The sequence below is a fragment of the Fulvia fulva genome, chromosome 4 (genome assembly GCF_020509005.1).
Source record: "Fulvia fulva chromosome 4, complete sequence".
Classification (NCBI taxonomy): Eukaryota; Fungi; Ascomycota; class Dothideomycetes; order Mycosphaerellales; family Mycosphaerellaceae; genus Fulvia; species Fulvia fulva.
Window position 1 is genome coordinate 5,282,406 of NC_063015.1, and position 14,774 is coordinate 5,297,179.

At 54.3% G+C, this 14,774-nt stretch overlaps 5 protein-coding genes across 5 annotated transcripts; 3 read left to right on the plus strand and 2 right to left on the minus strand.

Moving 5' to 3' along the window:
* Positions 1-1,006: 1,006 nt before the first annotated feature.
* Positions 1,007-2,817, plus strand: CLAFUR5_05156 (putative 4-coumarate--CoA ligase 1; the record flags this gene model as incomplete). Its single annotated transcript, XM_047904304.1, has 4 exons — positions 1,007-1,106; positions 1,154-1,792; positions 1,842-2,462; positions 2,513-2,817. 4 exons carry the CDS (start codon positions 1,007-1,009, stop codon positions 2,815-2,817), a joined length of 1,665 nt encoding a protein of 554 aa, XP_047761226.1.
* Positions 2,818-5,230: 2,413 nt separating this feature from the next.
* On the plus strand, positions 5,231-5,647 carry CLAFUR5_05157 (uncharacterized protein; the record flags this gene model as incomplete). The annotated part of the gene is made up of 2 exons (XM_047904305.1): positions 5,231-5,398; positions 5,453-5,647. The coding sequence occupies 2 exons, from the start codon at positions 5,231-5,233 to the stop codon at positions 5,645-5,647; spliced, it is 363 nt and encodes a 120-aa protein (XP_047761225.1).
* Positions 5,648-6,052: 405 nt separating this feature from the next.
* On the minus strand, positions 6,053-7,426 carry CLAFUR5_05158 (uncharacterized protein; the record flags this gene model as incomplete). The annotated part of the gene is made up of 1 exon (XM_047904306.1): positions 6,053-7,426. One exon carries the CDS (start codon positions 7,424-7,426, stop codon positions 6,053-6,055), a length of 1,374 nt encoding a protein of 457 aa, XP_047761207.1.
* Positions 7,427-8,479: 1,053 nt separating this feature from the next.
* On the minus strand, positions 8,480-9,096 carry CLAFUR5_05159 (uncharacterized protein; the record flags this gene model as incomplete). Its single annotated transcript, XM_047904307.1, has 3 exons — positions 8,480-8,665; positions 8,719-8,997; positions 9,052-9,096. The coding sequence occupies 3 exons, from the start codon at positions 9,094-9,096 to the stop codon at positions 8,480-8,482; spliced, it is 510 nt and encodes a 169-aa protein (XP_047761224.1).
* Positions 9,097-11,011: 1,915 nt separating this feature from the next.
* Positions 11,012-12,998, plus strand: CLAFUR5_05160 (Siderochrome iron transporter 2; the record flags this gene model as incomplete). Its single annotated transcript, XM_047904308.1, has 4 exons — positions 11,012-11,286; positions 11,339-11,964; positions 12,011-12,525; positions 12,576-12,998. 4 exons carry the CDS (start codon positions 11,012-11,014, stop codon positions 12,996-12,998), a joined length of 1,839 nt encoding a protein of 612 aa, XP_047760446.1.
* Between the last annotated feature and the right edge of the window lie 1,776 nt (positions 12,999-14,774).

Genomic DNA, 14,774 nt, shown 5'->3' on the forward strand with positions numbered 1-14,774 from the left:
GTGCGCGAGAGACTTGTACCTTCCTCTCCACTTGCTGGGTTGAGCGACGAGTACTGCGGACGAACACTGCTAGCACCACACTCTACGCATTGCGTGGCCGGCTGCTTGCTGCTCTCCGGACGCAACGCTTCGGTTCAGCCGTGGAGCAAAAGCATTTGCTCCAACATGGTGATGATGTGTATGTCTGTAGCGAAGACCGTGTCCGTTGCATAACAGGATGCAGCGCACCACCGTAAGTCCAGTCCGCGAACATACCTGAGGTAGGCCTCTTTGACGGCTTTCAGAAGTGCTGTCGAATCTCACGGCGTCAACACACCTTGATCGAAGCTACAGCAAGAGATGGTGCATGGCACCGGTCGGGACAAGAGAGTCGAGACAAAGATGTGTCATGTCGAAGTTCTCGGACGAAGATGACTGATCGTACCATCATCGTCGCCAGCTCGGCGCACGAATTCCTAACAACCGTTTATACGAATAAGATCTGCCGCGTGATTAGTGATCATGATCACCACTTGATCGGTCAGATCAGTACAAGGCCCTGTCCATTTCGCCTTGAGCTTGGCTTCAACTGGACACGCCGCGCATCTCCCCTATATGACCCGTGTTGTGCAAGTCGATATAGACACGATCAAATTGAAGCCTCGCAGTTTGAAGCCAGCACTTGGTTCAATTCGCCTGCCGGACGACTTGCTCCGAAATTCTGCGGGGAGAATTCGGTTTCGCTGCATTTTCACTGCCGTTTCAGTCCCTTCAATTCGAAATGGACAGGGCCTAAGTAAGATTGACAGGCCGTCACACGCGCGGATCAGAGGTCTTGCGGCCGAGAAGATGATTTCCAGGCGTGCCATGCGACATGGGATGGGGTAATATGTTTCTCGCACAAAGCACGAGTCTTTCTTTTCAATAGACAGACCAGAGTCGGTTTGCACTTCGTCGCTGAATTGAAACAATAAGAATCAGGCCGACTTCGAACTGCCCAGCGTGAAGAAAGCGAGAAGCTCCAGCCATGCCGCACAAGTCGCCATACCCTGATGTGGATATCCCTGATGTCGACATCTGGTCGTTATTGTTCGACCGGCAGAAACGGCCATATCGCCATGATAAGCGTTCGTGGTTTCATCTGAACGCAAGACCAGGGCTGACGGAGCACAAGTCCTCCTCCAGGAAGTCAACTCAGCTCGGAAATACTCATACAAGAACCTGAGGCAGGCTTCCATCGCCTGCGGCCAAGGCTTGCGGGATGCATGGAAATGGCAGAAGGGCGAAGTGTTGGCCATCTACTCTCCAAACGATGTCGACTATGCCGCTGTGAGTCTGGGCTGTCACTGGGCCGGTGGCGTCGTGACCACGGTGAGCCCGGCATGCACGACCGATGAGCTTGTGGGACAGCTGCGGGATTCTGGTGCTCGAGGAATAGTGACACATCAATCGTCCATTGACAAGGCGAAAGCTGCCGCAAGAGAAGTCGGTATACCTGAAGACCGTATTGCTCTCATGGGCCCAGAAGCTGCAGGTGCCGGCGCAAAGCACTTCACTGCTCTGACGGGAAACTCTCATCGGTCAACGGATGAGCGACGGCCATTCGCTATCAACCCGCGAGATGACTTGGCGTTCTTGGTGTTCTCGAGCGGCACAACAGGCAAGCCAAAGGGTGTGATGTTGAGTCATCGCAACATCGTATCGAACATCTCGCAGGGCGCTGTCAGTTCGGTAGGCAATCTTGGTTGCGGTGATGGCACAACTGGATCTGGGGACAAAGTCATGGCGTTCTTGCCATTCTACCATATATATGGTACGTTCCGCACTCGGGGGTCGATGATAGTGCTGATACGATCACCTAGGCTTAACTGTCCTGCTGCACTTCGGAATCTGGCAAGGCCTCGAATCATTCGTAATGCCGCAGTTCGATATCCGCCAGTTTTGCGAAACTGTGCAAAGGCACAAGATAACATACGCCAACATAGTGCCTCGGGTAGCGGTGGCGCTTGCAAAAGTGCCAATTGTGGAAAAGTATGACCTCAGCAGCATCAGGATGCTGAACTCTGCAGCAGCACCGCTGAGCAAAGAACTCGTGGAGCTGGTACACAAGCGTCTCAGCATACCGATCAAACAGGCATTTGGCCTCAGCGAGACCAGTCCTGGCTTGACTCAGCAAGATTGGAATGATTGGGACCGAGGGATCGGATCTGTTGGTCATTTGTTGCCCAACGTCGAAGGTAAAGTCGTAGACATGGAGAAAGGCACAGAGCTCGATGTCGATGGTGTTGGAGAGCTGTGCTTTCGAGGGCCGAATATCTTCAAGGGGTACTTGAACAATATCGCCGCAACCAAAAACTCCCTCACGGCCGATGGGTGGTACAAGAGTGGCGATATCGGCTACGTGGATCGCGACGGCCGTTTCTTCATCACTGATCGCATCAAGGAGCTGATCAAGTACAACGGCTTTCAAGTCGCTCCCGCAGGTGAGTACATGCAGATCACACCAGGGCTTAACTTGCTGACGCCGGTCCAGAGTTGGAAGGACTGCTGCTGAAGCACCCGAAAGTGAAAGATGCAGCCGTGATTGGTGTCTTCTCCCAAGAGCGGCAGACTGAACTTCCACGAGCCTATTTGGTGCTCGATGAAGGCGCAGCAAGATCAAAGGAGACGGCCGAGGAAATAGCGCAGTGGTTGGGCGCGAGGGTGGCGAATTACAAGCGTCTGCGAGGAGGTGTGCGCTTCATCGATGCCATTCCAGCATCGGCTGCCGGGAAGCTGCTGAGGCGGGAGCTGAAGGTCATGGCTCAGGCGGAAGAGAAGACCAGAGCCAAGCTGTAGGCGAAGTGAAGGATGTGGAAAGGTGCATGCGCGGTGGAGTTCATGCCTCTGTACTTGGCCATGGCCGCTCTGGGAGACTGCCGGATTGATTGCTTGATTGATTGTTCCGTTAACGTGCTATTTGAGTCCTAGACTATGTAACGCGGGAGACTGCCGGAAGCGAGGTGGAAATAGAGGCCCCAATTCCCCAGTCATGGAGACATACGCCACTCGAGGACAGTGACGAGTCTCCTGGGATGCGTGGGCCCCCGCCGTGTCGGTGTCGGTGTATTCCATGGCCGGATGTAATGGAATGGAAAGAGTGCAGGTGCGTTTCAGATTCATGGACATGTACGCTGAGATATCTTGTCTCGCTGCTCAGATCGCACGCTAAGCTAGTTTGAGGCATCCGGAGCCGTCCGAGACCCCATCTCGGAAGTCCGAAGCCTCCCACGTGTTGACCACGACATCCACCTCAGCATCATGTCGTCTCGGTCTCATCGTCACTGTTGAACACCGCTTGCATCTCCATGACAGAGCTCTGATACACTCGTGCAATGATGGCTCCCATACTACAAGTTCTGCCTCCTGAGCTGCTGGCCCGCATCTTCGCCTTTCTGCCTGAACGCACACATGTCTCCCAGGCCAGACTGGTCTACAGAAGCTCCACTGATGCTGCCACTTGCTTACTCAGGCCGTCGCCGGGGCGAAACATTAACCATCTTGCAAGAGTCTTTCGGCCGGCTGAATCCGCTTTCTCTTGCCTATGAGGATGATCTTGAACCGGCTGGCGGAGCGGCCACAAGGATCCACATGCGTAGGCGTCGAGATCATTGCAGCGGCAGACTTGCGAGCTTTGTCGGTGAAAGTCAAAGCCACCAGCAAGCCAGGCAGAGATCTGGCCGTCGTAGAGAAAGCCCTCCACACTACACCACCTTGACGAAGCTGCCAGAAAGGTAGCAGGATATAAGATCGCGGTTCACAATGCCACCGCAGCGACGATCACTTCGACACAACTTCATTCACAATGATGCACATCAAGCATCTTTCTGTCCTTCTTGCGACCTTGCTCGCAGCAAGCGCTCAAAACTGCAACCCAGGTCCCATGCAGTGTTGCAACCCGGTCGTGGAGGCCTCTGTGCAGCCCGCGTCGACTCTGCTGGCACTGTTGGGAATAGTGTTAGATCCCAACGTCGAGGTTGGCATTGGTTGTAAGTCGCTACCAGAGAGTGGGAATGATGCTGCTTATCATTGACCAAGGTACTGCCATGACCGGCACCAATACAGAGACTTGCTCTGCTGAATGGCTTGTGTTCCAGGCATCCTGCAGGCCTGACTCAGGCAGCAAACATCCGCCCGATCTTGAGGAAATACTGTAAGCAGGAGAGTGGGCTGTGCTCATAGAGTATTCTTGCAGGCGCAAGCAAATCCAGACTTACATGTGCAATGTCCGGATCAGGACCGATGCGCCAGAAAGAGAATTCTTGGACCTACAGGTTGATGGTGCTTGCGGAATCAAATGGCTGAGTTCGATGCCTCAAACCACTGATGAGGAGTTCAGGCAGGCGTTCCTGCATCGCAATGTCCTCAGGATCTTACTTACACCTTCATGCTGCTCACAATGTCTTCCAGACCAACAAGGGCGTCGGCTCTGGGCTTCACTATCAAGGCTGTATGTTGACCGAACTCTGCTCCCATCTGGGAGAACCAGCATACGGCCATGCTCGCCCATGCGCTTCGCCGTGGTATCATCGGCCTCTTCAGCAACGTCGCACATAGCAAGGAGCGGCTCGATATCTGCCTGAAGAGATATCGCGACCACCAGCAGTGCGACTTAGGACAGAAGCGTTTGCTCTCCAACAAGATACGACAACAAAGCGTCGAAGGCACTCGAAGAATTTAACGCAGAAGATTCTGCTTACTATTAGTCCTAGGGCGCAGTGGCCACCGCCATCGTGAGGAAACCTTGCTAGTCATCAATGAAAGAAACATCCAACCAACGAGCAGCGTCCAGAGGCTGTGTCATTCATGCTGACCACCATCCACCCCATATCCTGCTTCGAGAATTGGCCTATATATTCTACCATCCTTCCCATCCCATCCTCTCCTTTCTTTCTTTCCCTATCCCACCGACTTCCTCGCAACCCAACCCATCCTCACAGCAGCAGCTACACGACGCCCAAAATGCACCTCACCACCATAACCACAACCATCCTCTCCCTCCTCCTCCTCCTCCTCACCTCCGCCTCCGCCTCCACCAACCTCAAACGCAAACCCTTCCAATTCGCAGTCCGACCCAGCGACGATCCCCAGTGCCGCTCAAAAGTCGCCATAAGACGCTACATCAGAGACAACGGCAAATGCACCACGTTCGAAAACTCCTTCACTTCCTTCTTCGGCAGGCAAACTCGCGTGCGGCATAGTGATCCGGAGAATGGTTTGGCGTATGGTATGTTACGTATCGAATTTGAGGTGGAACCCTTGCGAGACTTGTGGTGGCGACGTGGGGGCAGCTGACATGAGAGTCTTGATAGGGAATTGCACACTCAAGCTCTGGGAAGGGAAGAAGTGCAAGGGGAGGTATCTAGGAAAGGCTACGCATGTGAGTGCATGTGAGAAATGCTGCCATCGAGATTGTTACTAATACACCTTCCAGATCAACTGGCCCGACCTCCCCTCGGCCTGCTGGCAACCTTTCCGCGACATCGATGGGGTGCCAGGGAGTGCGAGGAGTGCAAAGATTGAATGCAAGCCATTAGACAGGGGCGGGGATTGTCCGTTACCGCTATATGATCCGGGTCTGGATGGATTCTGGATGTGTCCCCAAAACGAGACGAAGGCAGGAACATGAGATGGAAAGAGTTATAGCGAGGTCGGTCACGGCGTGGTGATGCGCTTCGCTTCAAATGGGTATCTGTATCTTGGCAGTATAAGCATGCTGGCTTCGCGCTCAAGTGCTTGGAAAGTCTGAAGTCCTTTGAGCGGTTTGGTATCATCCTTCTCTCCTTCAAAATGTCATCGCTTCGCTTGGTACGCTTCAAGTCTTCAGAAGTCGATGTGGTATCCTGCGCTTCTCTCTTTCAAAATGCAATCGCTTCGCATGCTTCAAGTCGTCAGTTCTCATCAATCGTAACCCGTCCCATGCAATGTAGTCGTCGTCAAGCCTTCTGTAATGGCAAGTTCTGCGAGGAAGCCTTTTGTCTAGCGCCATGGCGACGTCGTGCTTGCTTGCTCTCTTCATGCAATGTAATCATCTTCAAACCTCCTGTGACGGCAAATTCTGCAAAAAAGCCTTCTCTCTCGCAACACGGCGACGTCGTGCTTGCTTGCTCTCTCCATTCAATCTACCCTTCTGAATCAAGCTCTCGGCTCGTTCTGGGTTCTTGGTGATGTCTTCTGCCGTGATGCTCCATCGTAGTGCCTGACCGCCACGGTTCTTCTCTGCGAGGTCTGGAACTGCTTTGCGAGGCTGCTGCTTGCCGAAGTGGTCGTTTGGACGTGACGAGCGGGTGGTAGTGTTGTTGGTGTTCGTGATAGTGGAAGCTGGCGCGGTGGCGGCTTCGTGAATGGAGGGTGATGTGCCGGTGGAGATGCTCATGCTGACACTTGAGGCGTGACGGCGTGGTGGAATCTCTGACGATGAGGTGTCGGCTTCTTCTGCTAGTGTCTGTCCGGCCGGTGTCAATCTGTCTGCTTCGGCTCTGGCTCTGGTACGGCGGGTCGGGCTTGGGCTTCGAAGCTGGCTGTCGAGCTGGGAGCGTGTCTCGCGATCTTGACGATGTGATGGGGCTGCATTGGCGGCTGCCTGCAGTTGTGCCATGAACGAGTCTTGGTCGGTCTCATCGGGTGTCGGTACTTGGACTGGCTCGTCAAGGTGTGTGGTGTCGTCGTCTTCTGTCTCGTCACGTCGTGCGCGCTTTGTGTTGCTGCTGCCTGGGAGTATGTCTTCGTCCTCAGGCTCTTCGATCGTTCTCTTTCTCTTCTTCAAGGCGTCTGCTGTCAGTCCCTTCTGCTTCATCTGCTCGTACTTGGCCTTCACCTGGTCGATCTTGCTGTTCAGCTTGCTCATGGCGTGGATGTTCTGCAGCAGCTGTATGCCATTTGGCGGTGTGATGTTGTCATCGTCGTCGTCGTCTTCATCTTGCTGGTCTCTGCGTCCGACCGTAATGTTGTCTTTGATCTCGTCATCTTGCAGGCTCTGGACGCGGTAGCCCTTCTTCTTCGCCCGCTCTTGCTCTCGCCCAATGGCGGCCTTCAGGTCTGCGGCTCCGTCCATGCTGAGGTCGAAGGTGACGGCCTCTTCGGCCCGCGAGGCGGTGTTGGCAGTGGTGGTGGTGGTGCTCCTGCGCTTCTTCTTCTCGGCGGCGGGGTTGCTCTTCTTCCTCTTCTGAGGAGGCTGTGGTGGTGCTGGCGACGGCGAGCGCTTGCGCTTTTTGGCCGGCTGCTCGGTCAGCCACTCCAGAGGGGTGTCGGCGGTGGCCTCGTAGACGGCGCCGTGCCAGTAGTAGACGCGCTTTGGCGCCTCGTCGCGCTTCTCCCCCAGCAGAGTGCTCTTGCCATCGATGCGAAGCTCTGCTGGGATCTCAGAAGGCAGCACCAGCGACGGAAGGGACTTGCGCGTGCCCACCATACTGGGCAGTCGCGGCCGGCAGTGGTGTGCTGCAAAAAATGTGTGGAGGAGTCGAGGTCGCGTTTGCGGCGCGAGGCTCGTTCTGCTATTGCTGTTGCTGCTGGTGCTGTGGTGGTGGTGTGGCGGTCGCAGGGAGAAGAATTGATGGTATCCAAGAACAAAGAAGTCGACCAAGAAGAAATGCAGCAAGATATAGTATGGCGTCTATTGAGCCAACAATGGTATTGAAGCTGCAATTGTCGCGTCTTCACCTCGAAACTCTAAAGCTCTCGCCCCACATCTCAGCCATGCGCCTGCAGGGATCTGCACAATCCCTGTGCCCATCGAGACGTTCCAATGCTCCACATACAATAACGTCTACAATATTGGTGCAACACAATAGGACTTGTCAATGGAACATCACCCGTCTATACTATTGTCAAAATTGATGCTGTGGAGAAGCAATGGCTCGAAGCGACAATGCCATCAACGATACTATTGCCATACAATGCACCTCACCACTGTTGTACCCTCTATCGACAATACCATGGCATACTCACATCAGAAACGGCGTGAGTTATACTCGCTGCAAGGCGACAATACGACTCGCAATACCATTGACAGACAATACACCTTACCATGGCAGTAGCCTGCGTCCACGTCAAGCCCGGGCTTGGGTGCGTGGAGCAGCCTAGACGCTCCAACGCTGCGTCGCGACAGTGCTAGACACAATATCGCTTCGAGTTGACGGCTGAGGAATGCTATCGTCCTTTGTTACATTTGTGGCAGACCTTCGCGCTCGGGGGGGTGCACGAAGCGCTGTCTTGGATCTGCATGTGATTTGGAAGGGTCAGCGAAGTCGGCATATGATAGGGAGAACGTGAGTGTATTGTAAAGCCGTTTCATCGTTTCGATCCTACAGTAGCGCATCCGTTATGGGGTGCATTTCAGACCCCGCGAATGCATCGTACATAGCGCTCTCCAAACAGTATTAAGCAGTCTTGTGTCCCACCTCATCCGTGTCCCAGCCCGGCGGGAAAGAAAGAATCGGAGGTCGTCCTTGTCGAGGATATCTTAGACTGCACTATGCCTGTTGCCAGAACGTCTGCTGAAGAAGCCCATTGCCATGGCTCCCAGAGTCGTGAGGAACCCGATGAACATTAAGGCAGTAGTGGCATCGAAGCGACCACAGAAGCCCGACAGCAGGTCACAGCGTCCTTCGTTGCGATACTTGTCCTTCGATCTCAAGATAGCTGAGTTCTGTATACGCATGTCAGCTGAGTTCACATACCTGAGAATGAATGTCAACTTACAATGCCTCCAGCGAGAAAGAAGACCGCAGCGAGTGCATCAAGCGCGAGTACAGCAATCCACGGGACGGCGGAGATGAAGACCGCCGCGAGACCAACAAGTGCGTCGAGTAGGCCAAAGGCGCCGGTGAAGGCGGCGTAGGCGAGGGAAGAGGGAAAGCGGCCCAGAGCGTCGTTGCAATCGCGATCGTGCTTGGCGTAAGCTTTGCAGTCGTCGTCGAACTCGTGGACACCTCTCGCTAGCTTGACGCCGACCCCGAGAACTGCTGCGGCGCAGATGAACTATGCCGGTCAGTACTGTACGTAGGAGGAAATCGTGGCGATATAGCGGCTTACCTGCAAGGCGCGAGTGACGAGAAGACCGATGCGACCCTTCTCCATCTTGCCGGTCTGGCGGGTGTTGGCTGAAGGCGGGAGACGGGTTGCTGTGAAGCTGTTGAAATTGAGATCTCGTGTGGGTATGGTGCTCGAAATATGCGTGTGTGCGAGTACAATCTGATCTTGGTGGAAAACTGACTGTTCAGTCAGCGGCGGAAGGACGGGAATACCGCTGAAGCAGAGATTCGTGCTGTTTGACAGACTCTCGAAGAGCGAAGTGGGCGTTTGCACTTCTTGTAGGACTCACATGTAGGCAAACGCCCTCATGTGGCACAGTCACAGCCCTCAGGCAACACGGCAGCTGCCGCAGCTTCTGTGCAATGAAACACAATACCATCCCAAACTCGACGCCGGCGCATATTCCTGCTGCTACTATTGGGAACTCTTCTGCTTTCAGCCTTGGGGCGCCCATACTTGCAGGAAACCGGTGAGGTCGAGTATGCTTTCTGGTCGAATCCTTCTAGGCACCGCCACGATCTAGCAGGCGCCGGATGGAGTCACATGTTGGGTCCAGCCGCCTCGTACAATGCGGCACAGCATCGATGCTGGAAATGGGTTGTGTGAGTTTTGAGGGTATTTCGGGCGTTGATTTGAGAATAGCACTGGGTGTGTTCCGTCTTGAAGGACAAAGAGCATGCCGCCTCACTGTCCTCGTGCTTTCATAACTCCGGCCCAGAGCGATCGTGGCGAGAGCTCTTCCATCTCTGGAGTTCGACGACTGAGAACCGCGCGATGTCCTGCATGGTCCCCGGCTCTGATAAGTCGTCGCACGGAGATGGAGCCACGCGCTGATCTCTGAATGAGCGATCGATCAGGAGGCAGCCTTCCGAAAGGCGGTCCAAAGCGAACTACACCCGGCTAGCAGATCGTGTCCGCAAAGTGGCTTCTCGAATGGGAGGCAAATACCAAATCCAGCGCATGCTTACTTTTTCGGTATGCTTTTCTTGCACGAGGATGGCCGGGGGTCGGGCTCGTACTGAGGCAGAGGGCGTGTGGGAGTAGTCAGCACGCAAGCACCAGGCGCGGTTGCACGTCGACGTGCCATGTGAGGAACACGCGGATATGGATGGGCGTGGGAGAAGGATCGACATGCTGGCAAGTGTGGTCCCCCGAATTCCTGGTGAAGAAAGACTCTGGACTTTGCTCGTGCTCGATCATGGCAAGCTCCTGCTCTCAGCAGCGACACGACGAAACCTTCGCTGTTGCCGCGACAACACCATCACAGAGCGCCGCAAAGACGGAAAACGGGAGCCCACAGGAAGATGGAAGTATCGAATCACACGGCGGCTTTCACCCGACACTCCGGCATCGGCAGGTTCAAGCTTCTCACGCGGCCGTGGCCGGGAAAAGAAACAAGCAGGCCAAGACGAAATGTCTGCGTGCCCACGCGGCGGCATTGCTTATATCAATCAAGCGAAAGGACAATTCTCGAAGGATTGCATGCAGCACTTGGTACGAGACGCGCGCGCAAACGACACAGACAACGTCTCGAGCGCAAGAGGCGCTTCCTCTCGTATCCTGCCGAAGTGGGTCAGCCGAACGACCGAGACTAGCGATCTGATACCGTTATCTGATTCGGCAAGCCCATCGCTCGTCATCCTTGCTCCAGTCTTCCGGACGAGCTTCTCTTCTCGTCAGAGTCGTCACGGCAGCTTCGGCCGCGACATGAGTGGGATGAGCAAATTCTCTGCTGTAAGCGAAAGCTCAACACGAAGGAAGTGGCGTGGTCGGTGCATCGCTGCGGCGTGGTGCTCCCTCCCAGTCCGAGTATTCATCTGCATATCTTATCTTCCATCTTCCTCCCTGGGATCTACCCGCCCTCTTTTTTTATACCTCACCTACAGTACACCGACCCAAGTGCTTGGTTGCGACTTGGTAGTGCTTGCGCATCCTTCTTTGCGCCTCGTTGCTAGTCGCTATGCGTGTCTTTGACCAGGTCCGCAACAGGCGGACGAACCAGATCGCTGCCGGTACCGATCATGACCAGACTGCCTTCAAGGATGAGACGAAGGTGTCGCATGATGTCGAGGGATCGGGATCAGATAGCGACAACCTCAGTCTGGAGGCCAAGGAAGAGAAGAGGATTCAAGAAGCGCCCGATCAAGTCACTTCCGATGCTCAAGCTGGTATCCAGAAGGCCGAAGCTGCAGCGCTTGTCTGGAGCAAGACGGCCATCTTCGGAGTATACGCATGGTATGCGACCATGACAGCAATGTTTCCTTTCGCGCCGACTAACCATCGACAGGATCTGGGTATGCTACTTCATGCTCGCCTTCCAGTCCTCCATCCAGAGCTACGTCACCGTCTACGCATACTCGGCCTTCACCACCGCTCCAGCCATCACCACCGCAACGATCCTGTCCAACATCATCGGCGGTGTGCTGAAACTACCCATCGCCAAGCTGATCAACATCTGGGGACGTGCCGAAGGCTTTATGGTCTTCGTTGTCGTCTACCTCATTGGTCTGATCATCTTGACCGCCAGCAATGGTCCCAACACCTACGCTGCTGGCTACGTTCTATACTGGATCGGATACGATGCCATCTACCTGATCTTGGACATCTTCATCGCTGATACCTTTGGTCTGCGAAACCGAGCTTTGGCATTTGCCTTTGCTTCGACGCCGTTCATCTGCACAGCTTTCACTGGCCCTCTGGCGGCAGACTCCTTCCTGTCCAACAAAGTCACTGGAGCTGGATGGCGATGGGGTCTTGGAACCTTCGCCATCGTCAACTTCTTCGTCTTCACACCGCTTGCGATTGTGTTCAAGATGTACACGCTCAAGGCGAAGAAGATGGGACTGTACAAGAGCAACCCAAGCGGTCGCACGACTACGCAGTCCATCATCCACTACTTCCACGAGTTTGATAGTATGTACCACTCAACAACGTATCAGCTCATACTAATACCTCTCAGTCCCCGGCGCCCTCATCCTTTGCGCTGCCTTCATCCTCTTCCTCCTCCCATTCTCCCTCCAATCCTACGGCCGCATCAACGGCTACGACTCCGCCGCCTTCGTCGCCATGGTCGTCATCGGTCTCCTCCTCTTCCCAACCTTCTACATCTGGGAGCGCTACTTCGCACGAGTACACTTCATCCGCTGGGAGCTCTTCCGCAGCCGCACAGTCCTCGGCGCCTGCATCCTCGCCTCGATCCTGTACTTCTCCTTCTACGCCTGGGACCTGAACTTCTATAACTTTGTCATTGTCGTTTACGCCCTGCCCGTCAGCTTGGCTGGGTACGTCGGCCAGATCTATAATGTTGGATCTTGCTTCTGGTCTTGTGTGTTTGGTGTGTACATCAGGTACACCAAGCATTTCAAGTACGCAGCGCTATTCTTTGGTCTGCCGTTGATGATCTTGGGATCTGGTTTGATGATCAAGTTCCGCGGTGGAGATGGTGAACTCGGCTACGTTATCATGTGCCAAATCGTGAGTCTTGCCCCCAACGCACCCCTGTGTACCACACTAACAACCCCCAGTTCATCGCCTTCGCAGGCGGCACCCTCGTCATCTCGGAAGACATGGCCGTCATGTCCGCCGCCGACCGTGAAGGTGTCCCTCTCATGCTCTCCATGCTCTACCTCTTCAGCAGCATGGGCGGCGCCATCGGCCAAGCCGTCGCTACCGCCATCTACTCCAACACCTTCGTCTCCGCCGCACTCTCGAAGCTACCCGCCAACCGCGCAGCCAAAGCTTCCGAGCTGTATCTGGGCGGCTACACGCAGCAGATCATGTTCCCACCGGGCACTGTTGAGCGCGAGGCGATCAACTATGCTTGGGGACGCACGCAGTATTATGGATGTATTGCGAGTACTTGTATTCTGGTGCTGGCGATTCCGGCTATTGCCGTGTGGAAGAACTATAGGGTTGATCGGCAGCAGAACAAGGGTACGATGCTGTAGAGGGTATGACTGAATTTCAGCATTCTTGCAGCATGGTGTGTTGGTGTGATACTGGACTGTTATGATGCGATCGTTGATGTGTACATAGCCACGGCAAGGAAAGTTCGATACTGCGAAAGTCTGGACTGTTCCAGCTCTGTTGCCTCTGTGTGAGCAAGAGGTGTTACCGCACGACTACGAACAAGACTGCACGAGGACTTTCCCTTCGAGGATGCAGAGCTGGTGACTCACATGTAGCCTTCTGGCGTGTGGTCAACGCAAGCTCGAACACCTGCAATGTACCTCCAAATCTCGTGATGAAAGGGCGATGCAGTGATATCTCTTCAACCTTGAAGCAAGTGATCGCTGGCTTTGCCAAGAATCAGCCAGTCAGCATCCACAACATGCTGTGCACATCCTCCATCCGGAGCTCGATCGAAGCTGGAGCCAATGCCATAAAGTCATAAGCGACGTATTGTCGTCAATTCTTCTGCAGTATCCCACGCAATGACCCCCGGTGAATCACAATTTAGCCTCTGGCGTCACACAGCGATTGATTTGGAGCTCGAGACGGCCTTTTCCTTCTCGCCCAGATCTTGGCCAGGATATCGTCTGCACTTTTGCACACCTACTACGTCTCCTCTGCTCAGTGGAAAAGAGGGTGCAAGTCTGCCAGACTTCGGCAGCGACATCGTACTTTCTTCTGCTCATCCCATTTCTTGCGAACACTGTCCGAGGACTACCACACGATCATAAATCCACCGAAAATCACAAAAGAATTTCCCAATCTCAAGCTGAATCCTTCGTCAACACTTTCTGGGCCCTCAAGTCCGGTGAGACCCCCGACCCAAACGCCACAGCCAGCAACCTCTTCACGCAAGACTTCAAAGCTTACCCTGGCTCCTTCAAGTCTCTGCGCGGCGAAGCGCCTCTAGCAAGTCTTGCACTCCATCTCCCACGCGTCTCTTTCTAACCTCTGCCAGCCCGTCGGTCTAGACCACTACATCGCCTCTGGCCCATCCTCTCAAGTCGCACCTCTTCCCGGCCTGGACTCGGACTCCAAGCGCTTCAATTACCCTTCATGGTCGATAGTGGTTCCGAGCACAAGGATGATATCATGACCCACTGGTCGTGGGAGGGGATTCGGAGTGGGGAGTACCGAGTCTCGGGGTGGGATTGCTTTAGTATGCGGTGGGAGGAGGGGAGGTGGAAGGTTTGGAGGTGAGTTCTGCTGCAGAGGCGTTGCTGGATGTCTTCCACCAGATTGTGGCTGATGTTTCTCTACTTGGTAGGATGTCTTTTGACTTTGATACGATTGCGTGTCAGATCAATCAGGGAGGGAAAGTGGTTGATGGCGATGACTATGACGAAGGTGCTGAGATTGAGTGAGTGAACTAGGTTGGAAAAAGAGATGAGTGGGAAGAATCGCATCAAGCATCTGCACGTGTTTGCTTTATTTTGCACGTTTTTGCTCGATTTTGCACGTTCTTGCTCGATTTTGCACGTCTTTGCTCACTCACGTGCCACTTTCCGAAGTTGCTGGTAAGTAGAAGACCTTATACAGATTCGCCCGAGAATCTCACCTATGCCACTGCGGATCCGGAGCTGTAGCAAAAGCGACTCTCCCGACTTCAAGAGATCCGAAGCAAGATAACGACTAGCGAGGTCCCTCTGGCAAATACGATGGCCTTCGCGCTCCAAGAGCGATAGTAATCACAACCTGCGTGAAACGCTTCGAGCACCCTAGACCTGTTATACTTTGTTGAAGAGAGGAGTGCGCTGCAACGCTTCTATGTT